The 25,953-nt window shown below is 35.8% G+C and overlaps 1 protein-coding gene across 7 annotated transcripts in view; it reads left to right on the plus strand.

Annotated features, from left to right (window-relative positions):
• Window positions 1-25,953, plus strand: part of LRCH1 (leucine rich repeats and calponin homology domain containing 1) — a 146,059-nt gene that overhangs the window by 114,587 nt on the left and 5,519 nt on the right. For 4 of the 7 annotated variants that reach the window (XR_003254596.1, XR_003254597.1, XR_003254598.1 and 1 more), the window contains 4 exons: window positions 2,933-3,042; window positions 7,414-7,551; window positions 9,794-9,871; window positions 17,976-18,233. Coding sequence is in view for 3 of the 7 variants with exons in the window: in XM_026072199.1 (XP_025927984.1) it covers window positions 2,933-3,042; window positions 7,414-7,551; window positions 9,794-9,871 (326 nt within the window). In the remaining 4 variants the exon portion in view is untranslated. The other 3 variants (XM_026072199.1, XM_026072201.1, XM_026072202.1) reach the window with 3 other exon arrangements.

A 25,953-nucleotide genomic window follows, 5' to 3' on the forward strand; every position in this document is an offset into this window, starting at 1 on the left:
AGTGTATTGGTAAAGTGTAAAATAATCTAGATCAAGATAGTGCTTTTGAAATGGCATAATTAAAATAAGGTTTATGGACTGTTACAGTTTATAACAGTAGTTACAGCAGCTAGAGTGACGAGTTTTGTGTGTTTGGGTATGTGCATATATGGAAGTCATAGTCACACATATATCTCTGCAAAATATTATGAAGTACATGTGTGTTGATACACTGTGCTTTGGAAACAGAAGTTTGTACCACACTTGCAGTCCCTTCTACAGAGGCAAAGATTAAGTAGCAGTGCAGCTGTGGACCTATTGCATCTGAAGGCATGGCTTTGCTACTCATGTTATTTGTAGGTCAGCATGAAGAGTGTTTTTGTTCGTCATGTGTGTGTCTATGAATAAATGCTTCTCAGTGATGCCTCTGGTGAAGCTATGTAGTGTTTCTGGAGAGGACGACTGAGCTGTAGTTGTCATTTGTAGTTCTGTCCTGTATGTTCTCTCCAGGAAACTCTCCCACTATGTCAGTGGTGGGGTTGATGATATTAAGGACTAAAGGATAAAGCTTACCTACATAAAACTGTAATATTTGGGTGTTCCATTTAAAAACCATTTTGTGTACCAAATAGACTTAAATTATTGAAATTATTAATTTAATGGCAGCGTAGCAAGTTTCAGTTCCTTATGGAAAGTTATAGCTCTGTGTGTGTGGATCAAGTAGCAGAAGGAAGTGAGTTTGGTAACTCTGGCCATAATTTATTCTGTCCTGTTGCCTCAGTACCTAAGGATATGTCAGCAACATGTTGCCTTATGCTCCTCTGTAGTAAATAAGGGAAAGAGCGCTTAGTGCCTGTGTGATGAACTGCCCTCAGGTGGTATCTGTCTTTCCCTTCGGCTGGAGAAGTAGCTTAGATTAATAACTTTGTTACTTAACCAGCCTGCCTATGATTAAGTAAAATGCCTTATGACTAGACTTATCTAGGTTTTCAGAGAATTTCTCCCACAGAACCCCTGYTTTTTTCTCCCTCCGAGTCCTTGATGCCAGAGTTTATGGTTTTATATGTTGGCCCTTGACTGATTTTTTGGGCTTCATTAACAAGTTTACTTTCTGTCAGAACACAGATGAAATTTCCTTCTGCCAAGACTTCAGGTTTTTATTTTTTTGCATATTTTGAGGACTGACTTTTTAAAAATTCAGCTTGTTACCCAAACCACAACCTAAATAAAAACTTATGGCATGTCAATAATTTTTAATGGTGCTACATTTACACCTCAGTGTACCTTTCTTACAGTTAGAGTAACTCATCATTTTTTACTCTCATAGTAGGTCCAATTGGCAATTTCTGCACTTCCAATTTTCTGGTTTGCCTATTAGAAAATAAGACTGCTCTCTTCTGTCTCATTTCTTATCAACCCAGAGATTATCCTATCTTTCTTTCTGAAATCTCAGTAAGTTGCAGTCATCCCAGACACTACTTTCTTCCCTTCCACTTCCCCTGTTGACTGTGAAACAAAGAGGAGGAATAGCAGAGTAACCCAGTGGAGGTCTGTGGCATCCTTAGCTTCTGGCAATCAGGCTCATTTGCTGCAATCCTAGCAGCCATAACTAGAGCAAAGGGCCTAATTATTCTGAGGTGGGAAAATAATGCACACAAATATATAATACAAAGCAACTTAAAGCAAAGTCTGCAGTAGTTTGAAAATGCATATGGATATTAATGGATTTAGTTGTCTGTGAATTAACTTCCTTCAAAAGGTAAAGAAGCCTGCTGCTGAATTTGAGGCAACAGTCTGGATTGACTCCTGTCCACAGCAAATTTAGGCAACCCACAAAAAAAAGCCCCAGTCTGTAACAAATTTGTCTAACTAGACTAATGTAAGTCAGTTGGTGTATTTAGTGGGCTGCTCCTTTCTAGCAGTAGGTGAGCAGGAGAGAAATCTGAATCTTTAACAGGCTTAAATTAACAGAGTTGGAACTGAGCAGTTAACTGTATAAAATCAGAGGTTTCTAGGCTTTGCACTTTCCATAGTATTAATTGGTACTTAGGGTGTCGTGTTGCATTCAAAGGGAGAGAGGCAGGAGAGTAGTAGTACAGGATGCTTCTCTCTTTTAAGCCGTATCATTTTTCATAATAATCAAGCTGGCCTAGTATTTATCCATGAGTGACAAACAGGTGACCACTGCATTTTGTGAAACTATAATTGAACATACATCCTCCTGTTCTTCAGAACCATTCAAAGCAGTCATTGATTACAAAACAAAAAAGTGTAGAGGTACCTATATAGAAAGACTTCACGCACTTACTCGAAGGACCTGTGTGTGCATTTGTGGATGAAGTGGTATAAATCACAGAACTAGGATTGGTGGAAGGGAGTGCTATGAAGAGTTTGTGCAATGCTGCATTTGCAATACAACTTTTTAAAGTAGGCAAACTTACCAAATGGCTTTAATGTTAAATTCCTAGTAATCAAACCCTTGAACTTTTTTTTCCTGAGTATTGCCAGTCTCTAATAAGCAGCTATTGTCCTGTCTAGGAAGACACCTATCGCAGCTAGTTAGACAGCTCAGCATCTTGCTGGAGAGGGCTCTGCTTAAAAAGAGTAAGAGGTATTTCCTCACATGTTGGATACAGTTTTCTACAGATCAGAATCTCTAAGAGACAATGCCAGTGCTTAATCATCTGACAAAACTTGCTTGTCTAGATCAGGATTTGGTTGAACTATCACGTATTCACTCCATTGATAACATATGATGCAGTTCTGAGAAATATCTAGAAAATACACATTTATGACTGCAGCCCAAGATCAGATTTATCTGTCATCCTGAGGACAGAGAAATTTTCTAACAGTTTTTGCTGGAGACAGTGCCTGAGGATTTTGCTTAATTTGGACATCAGTAAATCAAGGCATTTGTTCTTAAACTAAAATATGTCTTTTTTTAAAATCATAGTGTTCTTAAGACCACAGAGAAATTTGGAATCAATAGACCCACAATTTACAATTCGAAGGAAAATGGAGCAGATGAGAGAAGAGAGAGAGCTTGTGGAACAGCTACGTGAGGTATGTGGATGTTGGTAGAATGTGGATTTGTCATTATGGTGCATATTCTTTTTATTTTTCATTGGGAAAGTTGTGTAAGTAGGAGAATATCAAAGAGGAAAAATGAAGCAATATACTTCTGCAAATCACATTACTGAGACCATTCCTGAAGTGCTTTATCCTAGTCAGATGTCTATACTTCAGCAAGGGTGTTGTAAAAATGGCGAAGGACAGTGGGAAAAAGTTACCTGAATGACATACAGTTAAACAGCAAGTCTTCTGCTGGGAGAATTGGTGTTGACATTTATTTTAATTTCATCAGAAAGGATGAATTGGTGGCTTAAGAGGTAGAGAGGTCTAGAAACTGTTTTCTACATCTGGAGAAGTTTTGAATCTAGCGAGTAAAAAGCGTAAGTAAACTTATTAGTTGGAAGCAGAAGTTGGACAAACTCAGATAAAATCAGGCACTTCTGTATAAGTAGACGATAGTTGAAATGCAATGAATAGTTCATCACTTGAAGATCTGAACATACGAGAAATACTGGCTCATGTATGTAGAAGCTAGGGCCTGATGCAAAAATTGCTGTGTGTGGTTCCATAGGGGCTGTGTTACACAGCTAGTACTTAGGTAGCTGTGTTTGTTTGACACCTGTTTGTGTCAAAACGAAGATGGTAACCTTTACAGCAAGGAACATTGTGAGCCTGAACCTGTTGAGATCTCCCATTCTGTGGTGAAGAGGGGTTGAGGTAGCTGCACTGCTAAATGCAGTACAAATCCTGAAAGCATGGTAGGTGACTTTGATATCACAACTGAATTACAAGATTATTTGTTCTTAGATCATTAGCTCGATAGAATGACTAATTCCAAAATTATTTGTCTTTTAAATAATATGTCTTGTATTATTTATTTTTAAGGCAAGAAGGTTCACTTTTCTCCTTACCAAATAATATTTAAAAGGGGTTCTGTTTACTGTAGAACTAAGATGACTTTTAGATCTTCATTCTTTTACCTTGAGCCCATGCCTGTTTAATACCTGGATTAACCTTACTTTGTTTTGTTGATTTTTTGCACAGAACAGATCTTGCCAAAGTTTCAGAGAAGTTGAGTGAATATGGTATATTACCAATTACAAGCTCAGATGATGCCAAAAAGAAACAATGTAGGAATTAGATGGGATGGACTTACTGGTGATGGAAAAGAAGATGGAAAGAGCAATAACAAACTGTTGTAAAATGTGCAGTCACATGATTCTTATGGTTGTAATCTAGTCAGCAGCATCAATGCAACTTTTTRTATTTCTTTTAAGAGTTATCACAAGTACATAGCAAGTCCCCAATTGTTCCTAAAAATAGTATCCTAGGGATTTTCCCCTTGTGTGTTGGTATAGCTAATCCTCTCAGTGAAAAGCAGAACAAGATTTTTCACCATGTCAAGCATGATCATGCAGACATAATCTAGATCTCTCTTCACTTTATTAATATTAGGTGTTACTGGATTAATGTTTTTGACCTTGAACTACATGCACTATCCTCCCTTCCCCCCCCCCCCCCATTCTGAAATATTGTGTCCTGAAACGAAAGTTCTGTCATTTCTTGTGAGAAGTTTGACCATAGTCAAGGCATCATGACAGAAGCTAAAAGATCAGGCTTATTTGGAAGAATATAAGGAGACTTTCTGAATGAATAAAGTTTACTCTGGTATATTGGGTCTTTTAGTAAAAGAAGCAAACTCCAAACCATGAAATTGTGCTGTACAAGATAGCCCAGAAATGGGGTATATGTCAGTAAGTCATAAAGTTAATCATTATTATTGAATAGTTATATCTGTTAGTATATTCTGCTTTTGAACTGTTTTACGTTATATTAGAGTTTAGTTGAGACTTCACAGGTACTCCTACTTCACAGGCTCATTCCCTTCTTTTCATTAGAAGGGTTTGTTTTTACAGAAATTGTTCTGCATACAATTTTTTGCTTCAAATACATATCTTTGTATTTCCTCCACTTGAACAGTTTGGTTTTGTGTGCATCTGCAGTTGCTTTAGATTTTTGTCATCTTAACAGTGATTCACTATGTACTCTTGGGCAATAGAGTCCCACAAAAAACATCGGTTGATTCTGTCGCTCTAAAGATAAATATTCAGCAGTTTTGACATGTTAAGTAGAACCAATTGTCTGCTACTGTATGGATGACTATGAAAGTAATTCTTCAGTGGTGACAAAACTGAAATGGGATGGGTGTGCTTATTGGAGTTGTCAGTTTTAATTGATTCTTGTCTCAAATTGAGTACCATTCAACAGAAACAGAGCTGTAGATGCAAGCTGCGCTCATCAAAAAATTACAGCCTGATATACATTGAATGGTCTCCCAACATGAAAATTAGTGGTTTAAAAGAAGGGGGGATTTTTTTAAATTAATTTATATAAATCTTTTTATAACAGATTATGAATATGGTTTTGAGAATTTTTTCAAATGTGTAACTTTCTATACATATCCCGTATACAAAAAATGTTCCTTAATTTATGAAGTAATCCATGAAAACAATATATATATGTATATTTATATATATATATATTTTTAAGTAGTATTGATGGGCAAAGGTAACTTAATGGTGTCACAGATAACACCAATTTCGGGTAAGCAGTTGATATGCTGGAGGGTAGAGCTTGACAAGCTGGAGAAATAGATGGACAGAAATCTCATGAAGTTCAACAGCAAATACAAAGACCTACACCTGTGACAGGATAATGTATGCAGGCATACAGATTGGGCCCTGACTAGCTAGCCAGCATGTCTGCAGGAAAGATACTGATACTGCAYGTCTGATACTAAGTTCAACACGAGTCAGCAGTGTGCCCTTGCAGTGTCAAAGGCCAACTGCTTACAGGGCTGCATTTGTAAGAGTGTAGCTGCCAGATAAAGGGAAGTGAATGTTCTCCTCTGTTTGGCACTTATGACACCATACCCATGAGTACTTGAGTACTATGTCCAGTTTTGGTCTTCCTAGTAAAAAAAAAAATAAAATAAAAGGAAAAATATTGAGACACTGGAGTGAGTTCAGTGGAGGGCTTCTTGATGGACTGCAACACAAGCTGTATGAGGAAGTGGCTGAGACCTGGGTTTGTTCAGCTTGGAGAAGAGAGTGCTGAGGGGATCTAATAGCTGTCTTTAACTGCCTAAGTCTCAGAGAAGATAAGGCCAGGTTTTTCAAAGGTGCGTGGTGGAAAAAATGATCAGTGGGCACAAGTTGCAGAGAAGGAAATTTCAATTAGATAAAAGGAAAAAACTCTGCAATGAGGGTGGTGAAACACTAGACAAGGTCACCCAAGAGTGTTGTGGAATTTCCTTCCTTGGAGATATCCAGAATTTAACTGAACAAGGCTCTGATCTAACTTCAAAATTGTCCTCGCCTTGGGGGTGGGGGTGTAAGACCAGAGATCTTCACCAGAGGGCTTCAGAGATCCCTTCCAACCTATGCTGTCCTRTGATTCTAAAGAGAATAATCTATTTTTTTTTTTTAATCTGCCTAAAATACCCAGAGTAATTTCAGGTAATGTAGTAATAAAGAATAATGACACTGAAGAGCCTCTACTAGGAATAAGGAAAACCTGCTTTAAGATATTAGAAGTAATTATCTCTGAGAGTTAATCGAAGAGTTATCTCTAAGCACTGTGTTGGAGTGTTTTCAAGATTGGATTCCAATTTAGGAAACATCATATGTAACAATCACTGTAGTTTTTTGTCTGCTGGAAAATTCTTAAATATCTTCAAAGTCCTTTATTTTGTAATATCAAACTCTTTGCAGTGAGATTTTATTTTAATTAACAGAGAATATATGAATACTTGTTAAATCTGAATGTTCTGCCTTGTCTTCCCTGTCTTTCTGATTGCTCTTATGTTTCCTAAGTAGTTTTTAGACTGCTCGGGAACAATTACTGTTTACTCTGTGTTTGTACAGTGATTGGCACAATGGAGTTCTGATTCAAAGTGCTGATGAAGATAAAGGAAATTTTGAGATGGATAAGTAGAAGACTTGGAAAAATGGTGAAAGGAAGGAGCCACATGTAGTGCAGTAGTGCAATCACATGCCTACTCACATGTATATGTGTTTTTTTATATGTATATATAAAAATACATGCATATTATGACAGCAACATTTCCAGTGATGAGTTCTTTTAAATAAGTTAATTCAGTGACCAACATAGGATAGGTAGAGGGTTTTAAAAAAAAATTTTTTTAAAGAATTGTTTATATGAGAAAACAAGTGCCTTTCCTGCTAAACCAAAACTGGATACACGCCTAACAGCCTGGAAGAAGATGGGTATATATTTGCTGTTTTTTATTTTCCTTCACTTGTTTCTGTATAAAAGTGTATACATATTCTTCATTTGCAGAACATTGAAACGAGACTAAAGATTTGTTTGCCTGAAGACTTGGGGTCCGCTCTGATGGATGGCGTAGTTCTTTGCCATTTAGTAAATCACGTTCGTCCTCGGTCTGTAGGAAGTATTCATGTACCATCACCAGCAGTAGTAAGTTGAATGTTCGGGGGGACTGGTTTTAAAAAATTAGCTTTATTGCCAGGTGATATCTGATTATGTAAAACAAGCTGCTGTTCAGTGAATGTTCTTAATTGTTAAGGGTGACTCTTAATTAGTACAAATTCAAATGTTCATAACAAAAGTAAAAAATAATAAATCTGTAACTGAAGAAGTTTGGGCTGCCTCTCTCCCATTGCAGCAGATCAGATTTTTTTCATAAAGGCCTTTCTGTTTGGTACAGTATGAAATTCTGTGATTACAAGATTTTGTTCTAGGAGATCCTGTTTAAAAAAAAAAAAAAGTCCCTTGATTGTTGATGAAAAATATAAGTGGGATTGCAAAGCCATACACTGTTAAAGTTAACCTTATTAGGATATCCTTCTTCTTGTGTTAAACATAGAAATGATTCCTTTTTATTGCAGACAGAAGGGAAATAATATGCCATAGTGATGTAATATTGGCTCACCTAAGGACCTGAAGGGTTTCCTGAAACTTAATTTTCTTATTATTTTCTCTATGTTTATAGATTTCTTTCCCTAATCAGGACTTTGTCCCGGATTTCTAATGTCAATTTGGTTCTAAGAGGTTTGGTGGTGGTGGTGGGGGGGGGGTGTTTGTTTTTGTTTTTGGTTTTTTTGAATGTACATATTGGTAAATATTTGTCAGCTACAACCTGATGTTCAGTTCTGAGACCAGCATGTGGATTTCAGAGGTAATATGCGAGAGCTTCCAAGAAGACAGAGGTTAAGAAAAAGACATTTTCTGAGATAGTTTAGAGAAGTTTCTTTTGTTGTTGCTTGGTTTTAAACAACTTCTGTTCTGTCTTTGATAAAAAAAAAAATATGACATTGCTGAAATATGCAGACTTGAATTTCTGGGACAAAAACTTAGGTTTTGTTGCTGGATTTAAAGCAAAAAAAAAGTCTTGTGGCATTGTCTTCTATAAGAAACACGAAACGCTTTTAAATCCATTTCCATTTTGTTCCACCTTTGTATTGCTGACATTCTCCTGCTTGGAACAGTCTTCAAGTGACCTTAGCCTGGAAAATTAGTTCTTTGAAGTCCATGTACTGTTGTGAATTCTTGGTATAAATAGATATTCAGGAATTACTGTTATTCCATATCGCACTGAACAAGTAAAATAGTGAGTTGGTTTTTAATCATCTGGTACTTCTGCAAAATTTGGTAGATAGTCCTGCGTGACACAAATTACAGAAGTCTTTGAAACTTTTGAGTAATAGAAACTTTCTTCTACAGAGATATTAGAATTGTTTGTAGTTATTATATATTTTTGAATATATTATATATCCTAGCATTTTTATACACTTTTTCTTTTTAATAGCCGTATTACACTTAAATCTGTTTTCCTTGATGTATGTTGAAATCCTTTGTSGTTTCCCTGCTGTTCAGAAAAGAAATATATGATAACAAGGATCTCTTGTATACATGTAATATTGTACCTTAAAGTACACTAACTGTAAAATTCCTGCATAAAGAAGATATTCCARCTATATCAGTCTTTTATCACAAATCCTTGTAAGGGGCAAGTTTTAGAACCTCACAAGCAAGTGCACAAGTAAAGATCTAAACGTGCCGATGGTTTTAATAGCTACGTAAAAGTGCCTGGCATCCAAAACTTAAATATTCAGGTCTGCATAAATATTGCTCTGCATAACAGTAAGACACAAGCAAATTTTATGCAGTCACTGTGAAATAATATGAATTTCTTTACAAATAAATAATAAACATTTTTTTTTTTCTTTTGAAGTGTATCAAAGTGTGATGGAAAAACAATGGGATACTTTTAGTATGTCATGGATTACTCTCAAACGCAGAATAGAATCTCAAAGTAGGTATGAGGAAAAACTACCTGGAGCCAAATACCGCGTGAGCCATCTCAAGCTAGATCATTTCTGTTTAATGACTGTAGTCCTTTTCCAAAGGTTCCTATCTGAGAACGTGCTTCARAGGTTTCACTGGCTTCCTCCTTGTTATTTCCCTCCTTAGGAGTCAAGTGCCAGCGCAGTATATATGTGCAGGAACATTTTGGCTGGAATGGATTCTACCACTGTATATTTTCATGAGAAATATCACTAAAATGGTGCATTAGAAGTACAAGGATTACGTACTAGATGATTTTTTTATGCTGTCTGCTGAATGTTACTGACTTGTTTTTTTTTTTTTTTTTTTTTTTTTTTTTTTTTTTTTTTTTTTTTTTTTTGAATCTTTACAGCCTAAACTTAGCATGGCCAAATGCAGGAGAAATGTGGAAAACTTTCTGGATGCATGTAGAAAACTGGGGATACCAGAGGTAATTAAATTAAGACTGTCATTTGTAAATGATCAAAAATGCAAGACACATAGGTTATTTTAAAGCTGAAAGATTTTGTGAACTAGCATTTTTAACAGTAAAGATATGTAATATAAAAAAATGAATCTAAATAATATCGAGCACTTTATTGCTGATCTCATAGCACTTAAAAATTGCAAATTTTGTCTTAAGCTAATAATTCAGTATTATCCCCAATACTTCCTTATATTTGCTATGGAAAATAAATAAGGAATATGGTAATTAGGTAATATATTAATATAATTAGGTAAAAGTTAACTTATTTTTTCCTTGTATAACTATAACTGCATTTCTACCCAGTGCTTTTAGAATATGGACTTCATTTGTTTTAAGTATTGATTTTCTTTTTTACTCCATTAAGTACTTTATAGTATGCTTCGTAAAAGTGACCAAAACCACTCATGTCAGTACTGAAATGATTTTGTGCTGATGCGAAGGTGATCGTTTTCTGTGTGTTAGCTATGGGATGTACCGGATGAGCAAGATTCTTCTTTAATGTAAAAACAAGCATTTCACAAGTTGGAAGTAGGGAAACTGCAGTGCTTGATGTTTTTCTTTGTTTTACATTTAAGAATGGCAGCATTTATTATTGTCTAATTTATTCTCATGTTGTCAGGAAAATAACTTTTATTCTGGAGGTATATCATTTGAAATATTTCAAAGTCTCACTTRCTGTCTAGAAGTATATATTCATAAAACGTTCATTTCAAATACTTGACCCTCAAAATAAGATATGTGTTGTACTGAGGCTTTTTTAATCCTCAGACATGAAAATGGCATGATATATTTTCACTGTGTTGTTGCCTACATATGACAGTATGTTTAAGACTGAATACTTTTTAGTCCATCTTTCAGGAATGCTGAAACAAAGGGATAATTTGTGTGTTTCTTCCCCCACCTTTCCCTGCCCCTATTTGAGAGCACACTGTAGTGCACAGATTTCAAATTGGGAAAGAATTCCAGTTTTGAATCCTTTATAATTTATCTATTTTTTAGTACTTGGTTTGGAGGACAGAAAAGGTAACCATCCATTCCTGCAAGTTTTAGGAAATTTGGGGGAGTGGAGGGAAACTTTTTCTTACAACTCCAATGAATGGTTCATAATAAATGAAATTTGAGAATGTGTAGTGTTATGGACTGGGCCTCTAAGTTTTAATGGTTGATTTAATTGTTGTAGTTACGTAATTTATTGTGTTAGAATGGTTTCATAGTAGAGGTAAAATTTCACTTCAGAGAAGATGAAAAAGCCTGACTCTGTGCACTGGGGTTATAGACAAAGTAGATGTGGAGTGTTTGTTGAGCTGCCCAAAATTTATTGTCTTCTGATGCACAATAATGCTTATTCAGCAAAATAGAATAGAAATCAGTTTTTTCTGGATATAGCCTGTTGGGAGAGAAGAAGCGAAGAGTGGTTTTTAAGAGGTCTTTTAGAAATGGAAATAAAACAGAAAAATGTAAAAAGAGTTCCTTTCAGTGCCATATTACAGAGGGTTAAGCTAAATTGAGTTGATCCCTTTACTCTGAATTTTCTTGTTTTGGGTTTCTATAAATAAGCTTTCTAGAAAAATACCTTTCTTTTTTTCTATGAATTGACACTTTTATATATTTATTTTCCCTCCTCTTTACAGCTTCCAGTAAAACTTGTGTAGAATTTTTATAGGGCTTTTTTGCATTTTGTTAAGTATATTTGTTGCAAAATTAGACCCTTAATCAAAGGCTTAGATATGATCAGCCTGATTTATAAAATTTCTGACTTTTTGAATCTAAGTAAACACTAACTTCTCTTCAGGGGAAAACTCATTTACTTAAACATTGAGTGAATCGCTTGCAGTTGCTAATTTATAACAGATTGTAAATAATGTGAGCATATTCTTCCTGACCAGCTGTTGGCAATAGACAAATGGATATGTTTGTGTTAGATGTTGTGAAAATCCATCATGTTGCAGAGCTAGGAGCTGGACAGTAGAATGTTGCTGCATGATGGAGAGGAAGGATATTAGGAGTCCAAAGCTGTCTGACAGCAAGCTATTATTATTATATGACTAGCTAGCAGAGGAAGCATCTTGGAAGGTTTTTAAAGAACTGCAGATGGTGTATTTACTGATGCTTCAGACTGATGAGTCTTACCTCACCCAGCTACCTCTGGATAATCCAGCAAAAGGAATGCAGTGAATTATTTCCTTTTTTAAACAAGCATCTTATGGGAAAGTGATAGGTTGCACTTGCGGATCCTAATATCTGTAGGATTTCTGTTGTGATGTTTACCTCCATGCTTAATTCCTGAGAATTACTTGAAGATTCAACTGTACAGCTTTTGTAAGGATTTGAAAACTTCATAGTTCATGTCGGTCTGGTTTGAGTTACTTACGGAAGAAGGTAGAGTACATGTTATTCCTCAAACTCCACATGTTTAGAAGAGTATCCTTGTCAGGTCATGTAAAAGGAAAAGAAGAAAATTGCTATTACAAATTATTATGCTGATGTAAATGGTCTCTTACTTCAGTTGCTTTCAGCGTTCAATTCTTGGGTCAAAAATGGTTTTCCCAGAATGATCCTGGGCAACTTCCTGCAAGTGTAGAGTATGCAGTAGGCATCAGTATCCAGGTGTGTCACCGTGAGCCTCAGGAGTTGGCATTTTGACCAAGGAGTTGCAAATACAGAACACAAGAATAGGAACATCTCTTTGTAATGGCCTCATGGGTAGATGATTCAAAAATGCTGTGTGCCAGCTGGAATCAGAAAGCCTTTACCTACCAGATTAGAATTTCAGTACGAAAGTGAAGCAGAACAACATGTTCAGTGGGTGACATCTTGAAATCGTTTTCTGTTAATAGCCATATGATGTTCCTGGTCATATGTAGAGGGAATGGGCTAGATGTGTTTTAAAGGGGTCTGGCTCTGATCCTGTAATAAAAAATGAAATAGCAAGATTCTTACTGCACCAATAGGCTATCGGAAGTGCGAGAATTGTAGGACAAGCAGCATGTGTCCAGTTCTGCCACTAACTTTTCCTGTAGAGCCTTTCTTATTCCAAGAAAATCAGAGATCTTTCTAAACTGTATCTTTTTGAAACAAAACAAAATCTTTGCTTATTATAAGAAGGTAATCATGGTGGATAAACATCTGAAAGCCTGAAGATTCAGAAAATGTCTTTGCAGTGCCCACTAAGAAGGTATATGACAGAAAAGATACAACCTTTAGCACTTACAAAAGTACAAAAGAAGATTTTATTTTACACCATTAACTAAAAACTGTCAAATTGCCTGATCTTCTCTATAATAGCTAGAATGACAAGCAGTCCTAATTTTTAGCAGGTACAGATTAAATAAGTAAGTGGGAGAAAGTGTGCGATAAGTATGAGTGCCTATCTTTCTGCATTTTTCAGAATGAGATGCAGTGCTTGGCTGGTGCTGTCCACTGAAGTAGGTTGTTGATGTCATATGATCCCATTACCAACATCTTAACTATCTTGGCTTACCCAAACCACCTATAGTGCACCCATCCTCTCATCACTTTTGGGGTTTAAAAAATAAAGCTACTTCTTGACTTCTGTTCCTCCTTCTGTGTGTGTAAATGTGGTCCCTGAAGTGTCAAATATACCAGTTCTAATGCAGTTTTATATTTCTTAGTGACATCTCAGGGCTATTAAAAATGATCAGGAGTGTCTGAATTGTTATTTTATGAGTATATATGTGACATTATGGAAGTATTTTGGTCTCAACTGCTCTTTCATAAAGCTAGCAACAATGTAAGGAAAGACAGTAATATTCGTATACATTTCTTTAGCATAAGAAGAAACTCAACTAATTGTTCATACATATTCTGAAAACATAGTGCCATTTTTATCACCTGCCACATTAGCGTTAGTATTCATACTAGTGGAAAAGCAGTATGCTTTTCCATTTTAACCTGCATATCACTAGTTTAGTGAAGCTTTAGCTTTTATTCTTGGCAGCTGTTATTCTTGGTAATTCATACAACAGCAATTTTTCTTATATACTTCCAGTATAATTTCTGTCAAAAGAAAAAAATCAACTGATTTGTGGTGGACTGAATATTACTTTATTGCAAGTGGCAGACATGAGCATAACATTTTTGACTGGAGCAAAGTTACTTGCAGTTCTACTGAAAAATGTTCTGAACCATCTATTTGCTGAATTATATTGGTGAGATTTAGACAAATGAAAAGAAAGCTGTAAATTAAGTGTGATTTGAAAGGCAAAAGTTTTACAAGTTTTGGTCTACGTTTCTTCCAGTTCACAATTAGTGAACAAATATGGCATATCAGAAATAAGACCTTATGAACATCTTGTCAAAAAGAAGAAATTCAGTAAAGTATTTTCAATGTTTATTGTATTATTCAATGTTTACTGCTGCCAAAAGCAGCAGTAATCTTTTTACAAAGGCATACATTAATTTTTATGCTCTGAAATTTACCCCAATATAATAACTTAGGAGTTTAGATACTTCAGCCTCTTTTGGTTCTTTAATCTCCCAGATATGGGGCCACTTCAGGTCAGAGAAATTGGAGTTATTTAAAAGAAAGAAAGACTGACCTTCCTTATATACACACGACTAATGCTTTTCAATCTTCATATAGCTTGAAACAGACAGACATAAGCCATCACGATTAATATTCAAATGGTGATTTATGTTGGTAACAGGTAGTGATAACACGAACTGTTTTGCAGCCAGTTGTTTCAGCAGGTTCATCAAGGTTCTGTGTTCCAGCATGTCAGCAGTGGTGGAATAGGGCTGAGTGGGACCTGCAGTTATTTCTCAGGTGGGAATGCCATGTCTCTTGAATTTTCAGTCAGCTACTCACAGTACACGTACTTAAAACAGGAAGGAATGATGATAAGAAATGGCTTTCTTGGTCTCAAATCGCCTTATGAAGGTTCAGGTTACGAAAGCTTAGCTGTGACCATTCCTGTGGCTCTGAAATCCTGCAAACGGTAGCTATTACTGCATCTCACCTCCTTTGAAAGCCAGTTCCAGTATGCTGCAGTGTCAAGCAAAAATTATTCACAAGCCCAGTATGGCTTGTGTTAATGTAGGACTTGCCATTAGGTAAAACAAAACCAAAAAAAACCCAGGAGGCTCTTTGTAGTGCTAAAACTGATAGAACATAGTAAAAGAAGCAACCAAGCAGAGTGTGTCAGGTAAAGTGCTTTATCTTCTACCCAACTATTAGTTACTCAACTAGTAATCTTGTTCTGCAGTTTAATGCAAGGTATATTTTCATTGCCACTTATGCTTGTTTTCTGATCAGTTCACATAATGAGTTACTCCTCCCTAGTTGCATCATGAGACTTCCATGAAGTTGCAGTAAGTTTTATCAGGTATGGTGCCCTTCTCCACCCTTTCCTTCTGTGTCGGTGGTGTACACTATTTGGCCTACCGTATGGAGCGAGTCATTCAGTGTGCTGTTGATTATAGCATTTAAATCGTAGTTCAGAGATTCCTTTCACTTGTGTTTTGCATACAGTGCATGTGCACTTCAGACTTCATTTGTTCATGCAGTATTGCAAACCTACCCTTGACTCTTTATTGTTGGGGGCAGAAAATTAGGCGGGGTGGCTTTGAAATCTGCACCTCTGCTGTTGCAGTCACTGCAAGGCGCATGCAGGAGGCGAGTGGTTTGCGCCCACAAACGGCTGGTGACGCTTTTGTTGTTCCACTTCTGTCTTACTGTATGTGTTTATTCTGCACGCATGATTCTGGCAGCTGTACGATGTAGTTAATCATGTAGCTTCATAGTCATTTGTGACAAGTCGGTCCATAAACGTAGTAAGTATATGTGTATTTTTAGTTCTTATTACTAATAATTGCAGTATCTTAAATGAGAAGGGCAGTGCTTGGTTGGTTGGTGGGTTTTTTTTTGTTTTTTTTTTTGAGGGTTTTGGGGGGTTATTTTGTGCTAGGGTAATTATTTGTGCAATTTTTCACTATTTTGCTATGTCATGTGTTTAGTTTGGTATTTTCATTTCACAGCATCTGGAAAATTCTGCTAACTTAAGTGAAAGTGTGTTCTACCATTTCTGAAAAACTTAAAATTATCTTGGGTTCCATTACAGAAGTTTAAAATACATATAATATAAACATTTTACCTAATAAGGTGAGAATGTAACAGCAAGTTTTCCATTGCTGCAGAACACACAAAAATAAGCAAAAAGTCAGAAATTCCTTAGGCTTCCTCTAGTTTCACAGAAGCACAGCATGGCAGTTTCTGTCGTATGTGTTGGCTGTTTTTGTATGCTTTGGCTTCTCCCAGATGCTGCTTAGTATGCTAATATCTGGTTAGCAAATTGCTCAGCCTCTGTAAAAATTAAACCTATTACCAGCTGAAGTTACCATTCTCTAACTCTGAAAATTACATCCTTCTCCATTTGACTGCAATAGTGGCTGTTTTTAGGGTTTTTCTTTTAATATCAGGAAAAATACATTTGTTCTAAAGTTTTGTGAAATATTTGTGTAAGTTTAAGTTCAACATATCTTAGATATTTCTTTGGGGATATATTTCTGACAAGTGTGGAATGAGTCTTTTGTATGCCATTTTAAAATTAATGCAGTTTTTATTAGGTTTATTAGTGTCATTTGTAGAAGTGCAGTATATTACATAGTTGATAGTAAGTTCTGAATGTTAACATTTTTCTTGCCCTGAAATTAGATTTTCTGGCAAGCAACTTGCAGATGCAGATTTTCTTTAAAAAATCTAGTGCTAGTCCTATTCAGATTGTAAACGAGATTAGCATGTTTTATTAGGTCTATGAGTTTTCATCATTTAAAAAAAGCCATATACAATTGCATTGGAGTTCATATCACAATAGAATTTCGCATTGAAAAAATTATGAAAAATGACTGTAAAAATAGCAGTGCTGTTGCTAAGCAGGGTTTTTTCCACTCCGTGTTCATGTCATATCTGCTGGCTTAAGTAATAAAATGTTGCTGCTTTAAACTCCTGTTAAAGCTAGAACCAAGAATGGTAAGCAAAAAAGTCACTTTTTCTTTGTGTATGAATGACAGAACTGTCTTCCGGTTTCATCGGTCACTTTTCAGGATAGAAGAGCTTTTTAAATATTTTTAAAGGTAATTTATTGTGAACTGGACCTTGAAACTTCATAGCGATAGAAAGTAGACATCTGAACTTCCACGTCTGCCTTCCTTTATTGTCATGGGGAATCTTTCCTACTTTGTATAGTTTTTATTTCATAAGTATAGATCTTCATTTATAGTGAAGCCTTATTTATAATATTAGATGGAATAATATCTTAGATTGTTGCATTTTTGAAGTACTAGTTTTTGTTTGGTTTGATTTTAAAGTTAAATATTGTGTGTGCGTATTGGTATTTTTACATATCACAATTCTGTGTATCTAGTCTAAATTGCTACATGAAGTCACTGATATTTTCTGAAAAGTTAATATAGGAACCTAACCTGCTAATGACCTTTAAAATGTTAATGAAGGAATTTTGGTGTCAATTTCTTCAATTTAGAAATTTTATTAATATTAACTATAGCCAGCCATTGACTTTTTCAGTTCCTATCGCAGGGTATCATTTAAGATGATATTTGAATAGCAGGTTTGGGGTTATATGTTATGTTAGAGAATTTTACATGCTTCTAAGTTTCTTTAAGTACCTTTTCCTGAGACTTCATACTGCTGCTGCTTGTGCTTTTAACAGCTTTTGAATCCACCGTTTGCTATTGTACGAATTAGATTTTACAACTGGTTCCATTTAAGCATTTGAATAAGAGTAAGGCCCAGATGGACAAAGGTGCGCAGATCTCGCTGAAATAAGTCAATTACATACACCTCCTCACCTTTGTGGATCTGGGCATAATTCTGGAAAGATTTGAAGGACTGAGCTCTTTTATTTAACATTCTGATATTTTATGAAAGAAAGCTGGTTTGTCTAGTGACTAAGACAATACTAGAAAGAAAYTATTCCTACATGTTTAAGCTAGAATATTGTGATACTTTATTTATCAAACTCTTTATATTTTTGTATTTTTAATTTTATGCACTGTTTTTTTCTGTTCTAATGGCTGCCCTTCGGGATAGGCTGACCTCTGCTCTCCGTATGACATCCTGCAGTCGGATATTCGTCACATTCGAAAGACTGTTGACACTCTGCTCGCCCTCGGGGAGAAAACCCCACAATCAACTTCTACCTTTCGCTCCTGGGATCTAATAGGCTTTTGTCTTTTCCACATACTTTTTATAGTCTTGATGTATATAACTTATCATTGGAATGTGCTAACAGCATAACCTGTTCGCATGCGCACACAAACTTTCTGCTTTATCTCTGACAAATTACAGGTACTTAATTTCCTTCCTTTGTCTTAAAAACTTCTCCCTTCCCCTTGCTTCCCTTCCGTGTAATATCTTTATTAATCTCTTGAATAGGGGAGAGAGGGAGTAGCATCTTGAACTGATATGAAGGCAAGTCCCATCTCTTCTCTCCCACTCCAGCTATAGTCTAAAAACTTATGTACTTGTATATTCAGTTTGTTTTCTTTTATATTGCCTAGACTACATGCTAAATATGTTAAAGCAGTGAAGCTACTCTTATCCCACTTTTGGGTAGGCTAGCTGTGTGTCACAAACTAAATAGAACTGAGCCTCTTTGTGTGAAAAACCTAGAATGATGCAGGTGTTGTTGAAGGAATGGAGGTGGCATTTCAACAGATAGTATTATCTGAGTTGGTGCCAGTTATCTCAACGTACATTGCGTTAAGAGCACTTAGACAACCATCTTTCAAATTATTATATTTTTAATCCTTTAGATTAATAAGAATACCGTATCTTTAAAGACTGTTGGTCATCTCTACTGTTCTGATTAAATTGCATCCTGGGACAGTTACATTTTTCTACTTAATTTTGTTTGAACCTGTTCCTTCAGGTTGCATAGAATAATCTTTTTCTTCTGTCACACAAAGCAGCGTTGAACTGCTTTTAAATACTTGCTGTGTTACACCCCAGAGATGACTGTAAATTAGTGCCGGGTATGTGAAACTCATAATATGCAAGGGACTTTAGAATATTTCAGAATAAAGATCATGGAGGACAATGTTATATAATAAAATAGTTTGAGAATGAACTGATAGATTCTTGTATCTGCTATTCTTATGTGTGACGTCAAGCAAGTCGCATCACTTATCTTGTCTCTGTTTCATCACCTGTGAAAATGCAGGTAATGTTTGTTTGCTTGTGTTACAAATGTAATAAAGGAAAGGGAGCTAGGGAAATAGATTGTCTAGGCTTTGCTTTCTCCGCCATAGAAGGCTTTAGACAATAGATCAGACAAAAATTAGTCAGGAGGCGTTTTGGTATATTTTGATGTGGCCTATGGTTAGAGCACTGGACTGAATGACCTCTCTGTTTTCCTTCTTGAATATGACTGTTTTCAGTTTTATTCCTTACCAACTTGAAATCTACAAATGAAGAATGATTATAGAAAAGTTGAGAACTGAAGGCTATAAAAACTCAAATGTAAACCTATGCTGTCATTTGCAATGTCAGACTAGGTACTCTTGGCTGAATTTTTAGTTCAGTATCTGGCTAGCTCACCAAAGGACGTCAGTGTCGTGCATGTGAAATAAATACATTCATTTGTCACTGGCTGTTATATCCAAAAATTACTCTCAGATTTTTAGAGGATACTTATCATAAAAGCTTGTGCATTATTATTCTGGTAATACGGTTATAGTTTAGTGCTACCCTATAAATACCCACATTCCACAGATATTTGTAAAAGCTGATTAAATAACTTCTAAATGCAGTTCTGTTCCCAGTTTCTGTGGACTATATATATATATTTTATATATATATATATATATATATATTTAGGATGATATGTGTAATTACATGTGTATTTTAAGATGGAAAAATTACTTTCAGATGATGGATAAATCTGACTTTCTGAAAGTTTGAGTTTCTGTCAGCTCCCAGTGCTTACATATATCAATCCTATTGTCAAGAGTGTCTTTTGTGTCTAGACTTGAGTTCAGTGAGAGCTTCTAGATTCTATATACTTGAGGGAACTGTGTCTGTTATTTGGGCACATAGCTATGGACATGTGCCCTCCTTCTGCTTAGGCCTGTCTTTTAACTATGTGCGTAATTTCAGTGCTTCCAGTAGAGGACACTTGCTTAGTCAGAGTCTGAACTTAATTTTTAAGCTTCCACTTTCTAAAGATCTTGGTCTTTAATTTGGTTGTCTTGTTTTAACAATGTTGCTTTCCAAATGACATAAATCTTGCATCAGTTCAGAATCTATTAATGTATGATTCTTTATAATCCAGTGTGTGGATTTGAGACAAAGGTAATATCTTATGTAGGGCTGGGATTTTACTCATGTTCCCAGAAGAGATAAACAGGTCTTCTGCCAATGCCTTCTTGCATTGTGTATTTCTTGCATAGTACCTAGCCATCTGTAATTTGTATGAGTATAACTTTAGCCACTTGATTTTCCTATTTCAAAATGTTAAAGTGGTTGCCACCGTTTCATAGTCTGTATCTCTGTCATTGTCTAATATTGTGTGTGATTGCCTGTGGCAACCAATTGCTTTGGGAGGGAGGTGCAAAAAGTCATAGAGCAATAATTTTTGCATTTCTAGTGTGCAGAAATGGAAGTTCATGTCTTCAGTGTTTTTTAATGTTTTGTCAGACTAGACGGTGGGTTAGAAACTGAATTATTATTTTAGAGGTGTACCGATGTAGACCAATTGAATATATCCCAGTAATAGCGATACAACACTCAAACTTGTCCAAAGGAAGTTCAGTTCACGGATGTTTACCATGCAAACTTAGAGTAAATTTTCTTATTATTCTTAACTGTAACAAAATACAGTATCTCCTTCTCTGGAGATATTCAAAACGCGCCTGGATGCAGTCCTGTGCAATGTGCTCTAGGTGACCCTGCTTGAGCAGGGGGGTTGGACTAGATGATCTCCAGAGGTCCCTTCCAACCTCAGCGATTCTGTGATTCTGTGATTTAAAGAATAATATTACAAGCACTTCCTCGTAGTTATGGAGTTGAAACCATCTTGAACGAGACTGAAAGACCACCATACTTGCTTCATACAGCTACGGTCTTACCATATGTTAAGCTTATCAGTTATTTTTTCCTGATTGTTATTGTTAACACTTCCAAATATACCTGAATCTTACAGGCAAAGGAACAGCAAACAAACAAACAAACAGACCCTAACATTTCTTTAATTCTGAATATAGTAATGTTTCTCAAGATATACTTCAAATGTAATAGAAAYGTGAAAAATGCCTGCCTGCCTGCCCCTCTCTGAAGCTAAGAATTCTCCCCCTAAGTGGGGAGGTGGAGACTAAAATGTGTAGGTAGCTAACTAACCTCCTCGGTGCAGGGGGGTTCTCTGATCAGTTCAGAGACCTGTATGTGTGCTGTCATTCCTGTGGTGCTACTGCTTGGGAAACCAACAGTTCTGCTGGCCGGTTGTCCTTTACCTCTTAGGAAATCCCAATATTGGGACAGCCAATTTTATACAGTTAGTACTTATTTCTCACAGCCAGTCACATGATTGAGTTTAAGATCCAGTGTTTAAACACAGTCTGTACTGTGGTTCACTCACACATGCATTTATTGATAACATGAATCGCATCTGTTCCCCCTGTGCATTTTTCCCATTTAGTTTTTTCGTTGCAGTGGCAACATGGTCATCAGAAATTTTCAAACTGTAATTTCTTCATAAATTACTCTACTTCCAGTTTGTAGTGTGCCCGTTATATTATTTTTTGATCCCATGGATGTCATCTCAGCCATATCATAATAAAGTAATAAGTACAAATTTTAATGGTTTAATTTATTGTATATGCAGGTAAAATATGTTTGCACTGGATTGCAACTGGCATTTTGGGGTGAGGGTTTGGCTTTCTTTTATTTTGGTGAGCCAAAAAACATATAAATATTTTCAAGAACAGGATAACCCATGTAGTCTAATGCAAGAGGCCCTTCAAATGCCGTTTGCTTCAGATGTATGTTATCAAATTTTTTTCAGCTGAAAGTTGTTTATGGATCCCATTTTGTTCTGAATAAGTTTACTGAAAGGCTGCATTTAGTTTGAGTGGGGGTTGAGTTAGACCTGAGCAAATAGGTATTCAGTCCAGTTTTCTATCCATAGTTATTAATAAATTCTTTTGAAATATTTCCAGTTAGCTCTGTTTTTCACAAAAAAAAATATTCTTGACATTTTACTCCTGTTTTTATGAAAAATGAAAACATTTTCATACATGTAAGAGTAGCAAAAATGGTAGGACAGGTTTTGTGGACCATTTTACTTTATTTCTAGCACATAAGCTTCATTTGCAAGAAGAGCAGTATAGAAAAGATTTTCAGGTGCTAATCCATTCTACTTTGATGATACAAACACTGTCTCATTCATTCCCTTTGTTCTCCCTCAGAATTTAACATGTAAGGTGCTGGTTTAATTCACTTTCTCTCTGTAGGTGTATGTTTGCTCTTATTGCTTAATGTATGTCTGTCTTAAGTTTCTAGAACTTTTTCCTCCCTTTAGTTTCAGGCCACTGTTTTCTTAGCACTTTAGAGTGAAACAAGTGAAACGATGAGGCATTTTGGCAAAATACACAATCTACTTTAAAATTTTCTGGCCAAGGCCAGAATCTGTAAAAGGGTCTCAAGTCTGCCATCTGCAAATGCAGTTTTGTAAATATTTGTAATTTATTAGACGTAATTTATTATTTGTAAATATTTGTAGTTAATTTAATATGTGCTGAAAAATGCACATATTTAGATATCAAACTGACTACATCTACAAATACAGAATTGCAGCTGCAGTATTGAAGTCTGGGGGGTTTTTTGTTCTGTCAGATTTGGTCATATGTGTGTATTTCACACAACATTAATTTGTCCCTGAGAAATTAAAAGAAAAAATAATGAAAAATACCTATAGCCAGAATTACTGCACTGTTTGGTCTTCTGCTCTTTTCCATTGTACTTCAAATGCTACTCCAGGGCATTTGGATGCATACAGATGTCATCAGTAATACTGGATAAGGAAAATATATTCAGAAAGACATGATGTCAGATTGCCTTAGATATGTGAAAAGGTAGATGTTTGCTAGAGTTTTTTCAGCTCTTTAGCAAGAAAACTTGGCCTTGACCTACCAAAAAAGTCAAGGTTTGTGTCTTTGGTATATGTTTGCTTAAACATATGGCCTTGATGTTTCCTATAGTGACTTTCACTTTCCATTTCAAAATACTTGGCTACAAGCATTATATGAGGAACATTACATGGATTTATTTTTTAATTTGTACTACGGATTCCAGTATTGTTTTCTGAATATTTTATTTTTCCCTGTGGGTCTGAAATCTCATGTTCTACAAATATGAGGAAGAAACAGAATGTCTCTTGCCAAAATGTGGAGTTTTATTTCTCTATTTATAATTTTGCTAACAAATATGGTTGAGTCTTGATGTTACCGTCTGCAAATACAATGTGTCGCAGTCATTTCACTACTTGTCCATGTGATTTAATGGCAACAATTACTTTTTTGACAACAAACTATTGCATTTTATTTGTCAAGCTGTTTCCCTAGCATAATCCAATTTGAACAGTTGCCTTGACTTCGAAGGCATCTGATGTCAAAGAAGATAGATGTGTATATGTTGAGTGTCATGTTTCCTTGTGGGATTAGCWTTCTTTCATATTCCTGTTTTTCTTTCACACCAGCTAAATCAGACACTTTGTTCCAGAAAGTTGCTCTGGCAAGCACATGTGTGTCTGTGGGTACGTCTGCTTACTGTCGTCTTGTGTTGTCCTGTGACTCAGCCTTCTGGCTTCTCTCTCCTCTTTGTGCTTGGGTTTTTTGTTTGTTTGTGTTTTAATCAAAAGGAGTTTGTTCTTTTGCTCCACAAGGAGTTTGAAAATGTCTTTATCCATTCAAAATGGCTGTATATCTGTAGAAAGTGGCTTCCCTTAAGTAGTAGTTAGGTGCCTCTGTGTTCATAGGGGGTAAAATTACATTAAAATATAAGTCTTCATTCTCTAGTTGACAGAGAAGATGGTTATGCATGCTGCTATGAGTGGACTGGCAGCCCTTCTCTCTGTGGTGGCTTTCAAAGATTTTTAGACTGGTCTTGGGAATTGGTACCCAGTTCTCTTGTCTGTTTGTCTGGGCTTTGTTCAGTGACTTTTTTTTTTTTTTTGAGAGAAGTGATTTATATCCATATTGAAGTTTTATGGGTTTGATGCTAATGAAAAAGGGACAGAAACCTTTTCAAAGATGAGAAGTGTGAAATTTTTGAATCCTTCAAAATCTTAGAGTCATGGGTGAGTTCTTAGGTATATTATCTGAAAATGCCAGGTTTTACGAAAAGTTTTGAAGTTTCTTTTGGTTTTCATCTTCACAGCTCCAAATGTCAGTGGTTTCCATGGGTTTAAAAATAGCAGTTGTGGGTTAGAGTGGAAAAGAGCATGCAAAATGGACCCCACTGCAGGGACAGTGGCTGAATGCAAGTATCTGAGAGACCTGGGAGCTTGACCCAAAATAATGGTTGTTTTTCAGAAAGCTGACTCTATTGTCAGCGTGGTCTGGATCCCAGCCTTAGCAGGACTTGGTTTTCTTATTCTGAGAAGAGTGAAATGTATTATTCTAAAGCTGTGATTTGAAAAGTGTATGAGTCAGAGTTGGTGAAAGCCATTTCCAAAACTTTGAAGATAATGATTAGGGCTTAGACAAGAGAATTGCTTCATGACACACTGACATGAAGTTTGTTCTTTTTTAGTAGATGATATAGGTCCACTGTCAGTTCTGGAAAGCTCGTTGTAGCCGCATGTTTAACTGCAGAGTTAAAAAATATTAGCCAAGTTCCAATGAGAGAAAGCTGTGAATTGTATTTTTCAAGAACTGATGAAGATGACTGCTGTATAATATAAAACGGTAACATGCTGTAAAACTTCTGACTCCAAGAACAGAGTTGCACAGTTTTTTGGGTTTTTTTATAGGACTCCTTAAATAGCTTCCCTTGTTTGAGGTTGCATCTTGTAAATATGGGGAGATGTTTGTTTTATACAAACTGGATTACTATACTATATTTAAAAGGATTAGATAATGCATTCTCTCCAAAAGGAGAAAAAGTATATTGGATAGGGTTGCTCTAATACGAAATGAGGCATGGACTCCTTTATGCTTTTAGTTAAAATGTGCTTGTAAATTGCAAAATACGAAGTCCATTCCTGGAAAGAAAACATGACAGATAAAAGAATAGGTCTCTGAATGCTGTGAGGTGCTGCAAAAATGGTAAGTTTTGAACTTAAGTTTTTCTAAAGGAGGCATCTTTAACTGTTCTTCTTTTGCAGTGAATTTGGCCTCAGTAGAAAAATTTAGAATATTCTAAAACATATCTAGCAAGGCAGGTTGTTTTGAGGCTGGGTGTTTGGTTTCAATCCATCTGACAGCCTTGTAACACTCATCACTTAGTTTTCCAATATTTGATTCAATGGGCCTTAGTTTTTAATTCCTCTTGTCTAGAGCGGAAGTCTAATGAGATACCGGCATATTGTGTGCCACCAAAGCTGTGAAACAGGTGAGGGCACTGGAAAGGAGTAGAAAAGAGTGGAGAAAACATCTCACTTCAGGTGTGTCATTTATGTTCTCAATAAATAACATGGGTATTTACTTTTTGAAAATGACCAGGATCAGAATACCTTAGAGATTTTTAGATGTGAACGGTATCCTAATACATTAAATAGTCAAAATATCTTCAGTAACCTCGCACATTTGAAGGAGGCTTTTGATAGCTGATAGAAATATTTTTTGTCTTTCATTTGATATTGCTATTTCTATCTTCTTTTGTAGTTACTCCACTATCAGTCAGGTATCAGTTTGGGAGTTTGCATCCTATAAACAATGTTAAGCCCTAAAATTTCTTTATATAGTTCTCTAGAAGAGATTCCTTTTTCCAGAGGAAAAAAAGTTGAGAACCTTCTCTGACAGTTTGCAGATCTGCAATATCTCAGTCACAGAAGAATGAACAAGAATGAACT

Source organism: Apteryx rowi, unplaced genomic scaffold, assembly GCF_003343035.1.
Source record: "Apteryx rowi isolate R43461 unplaced genomic scaffold, aptRow1 scaffold_339, whole genome shotgun sequence".
NCBI lineage: Eukaryota > Metazoa > Chordata > Aves > Apterygiformes > Apterygidae > Apteryx > Apteryx rowi.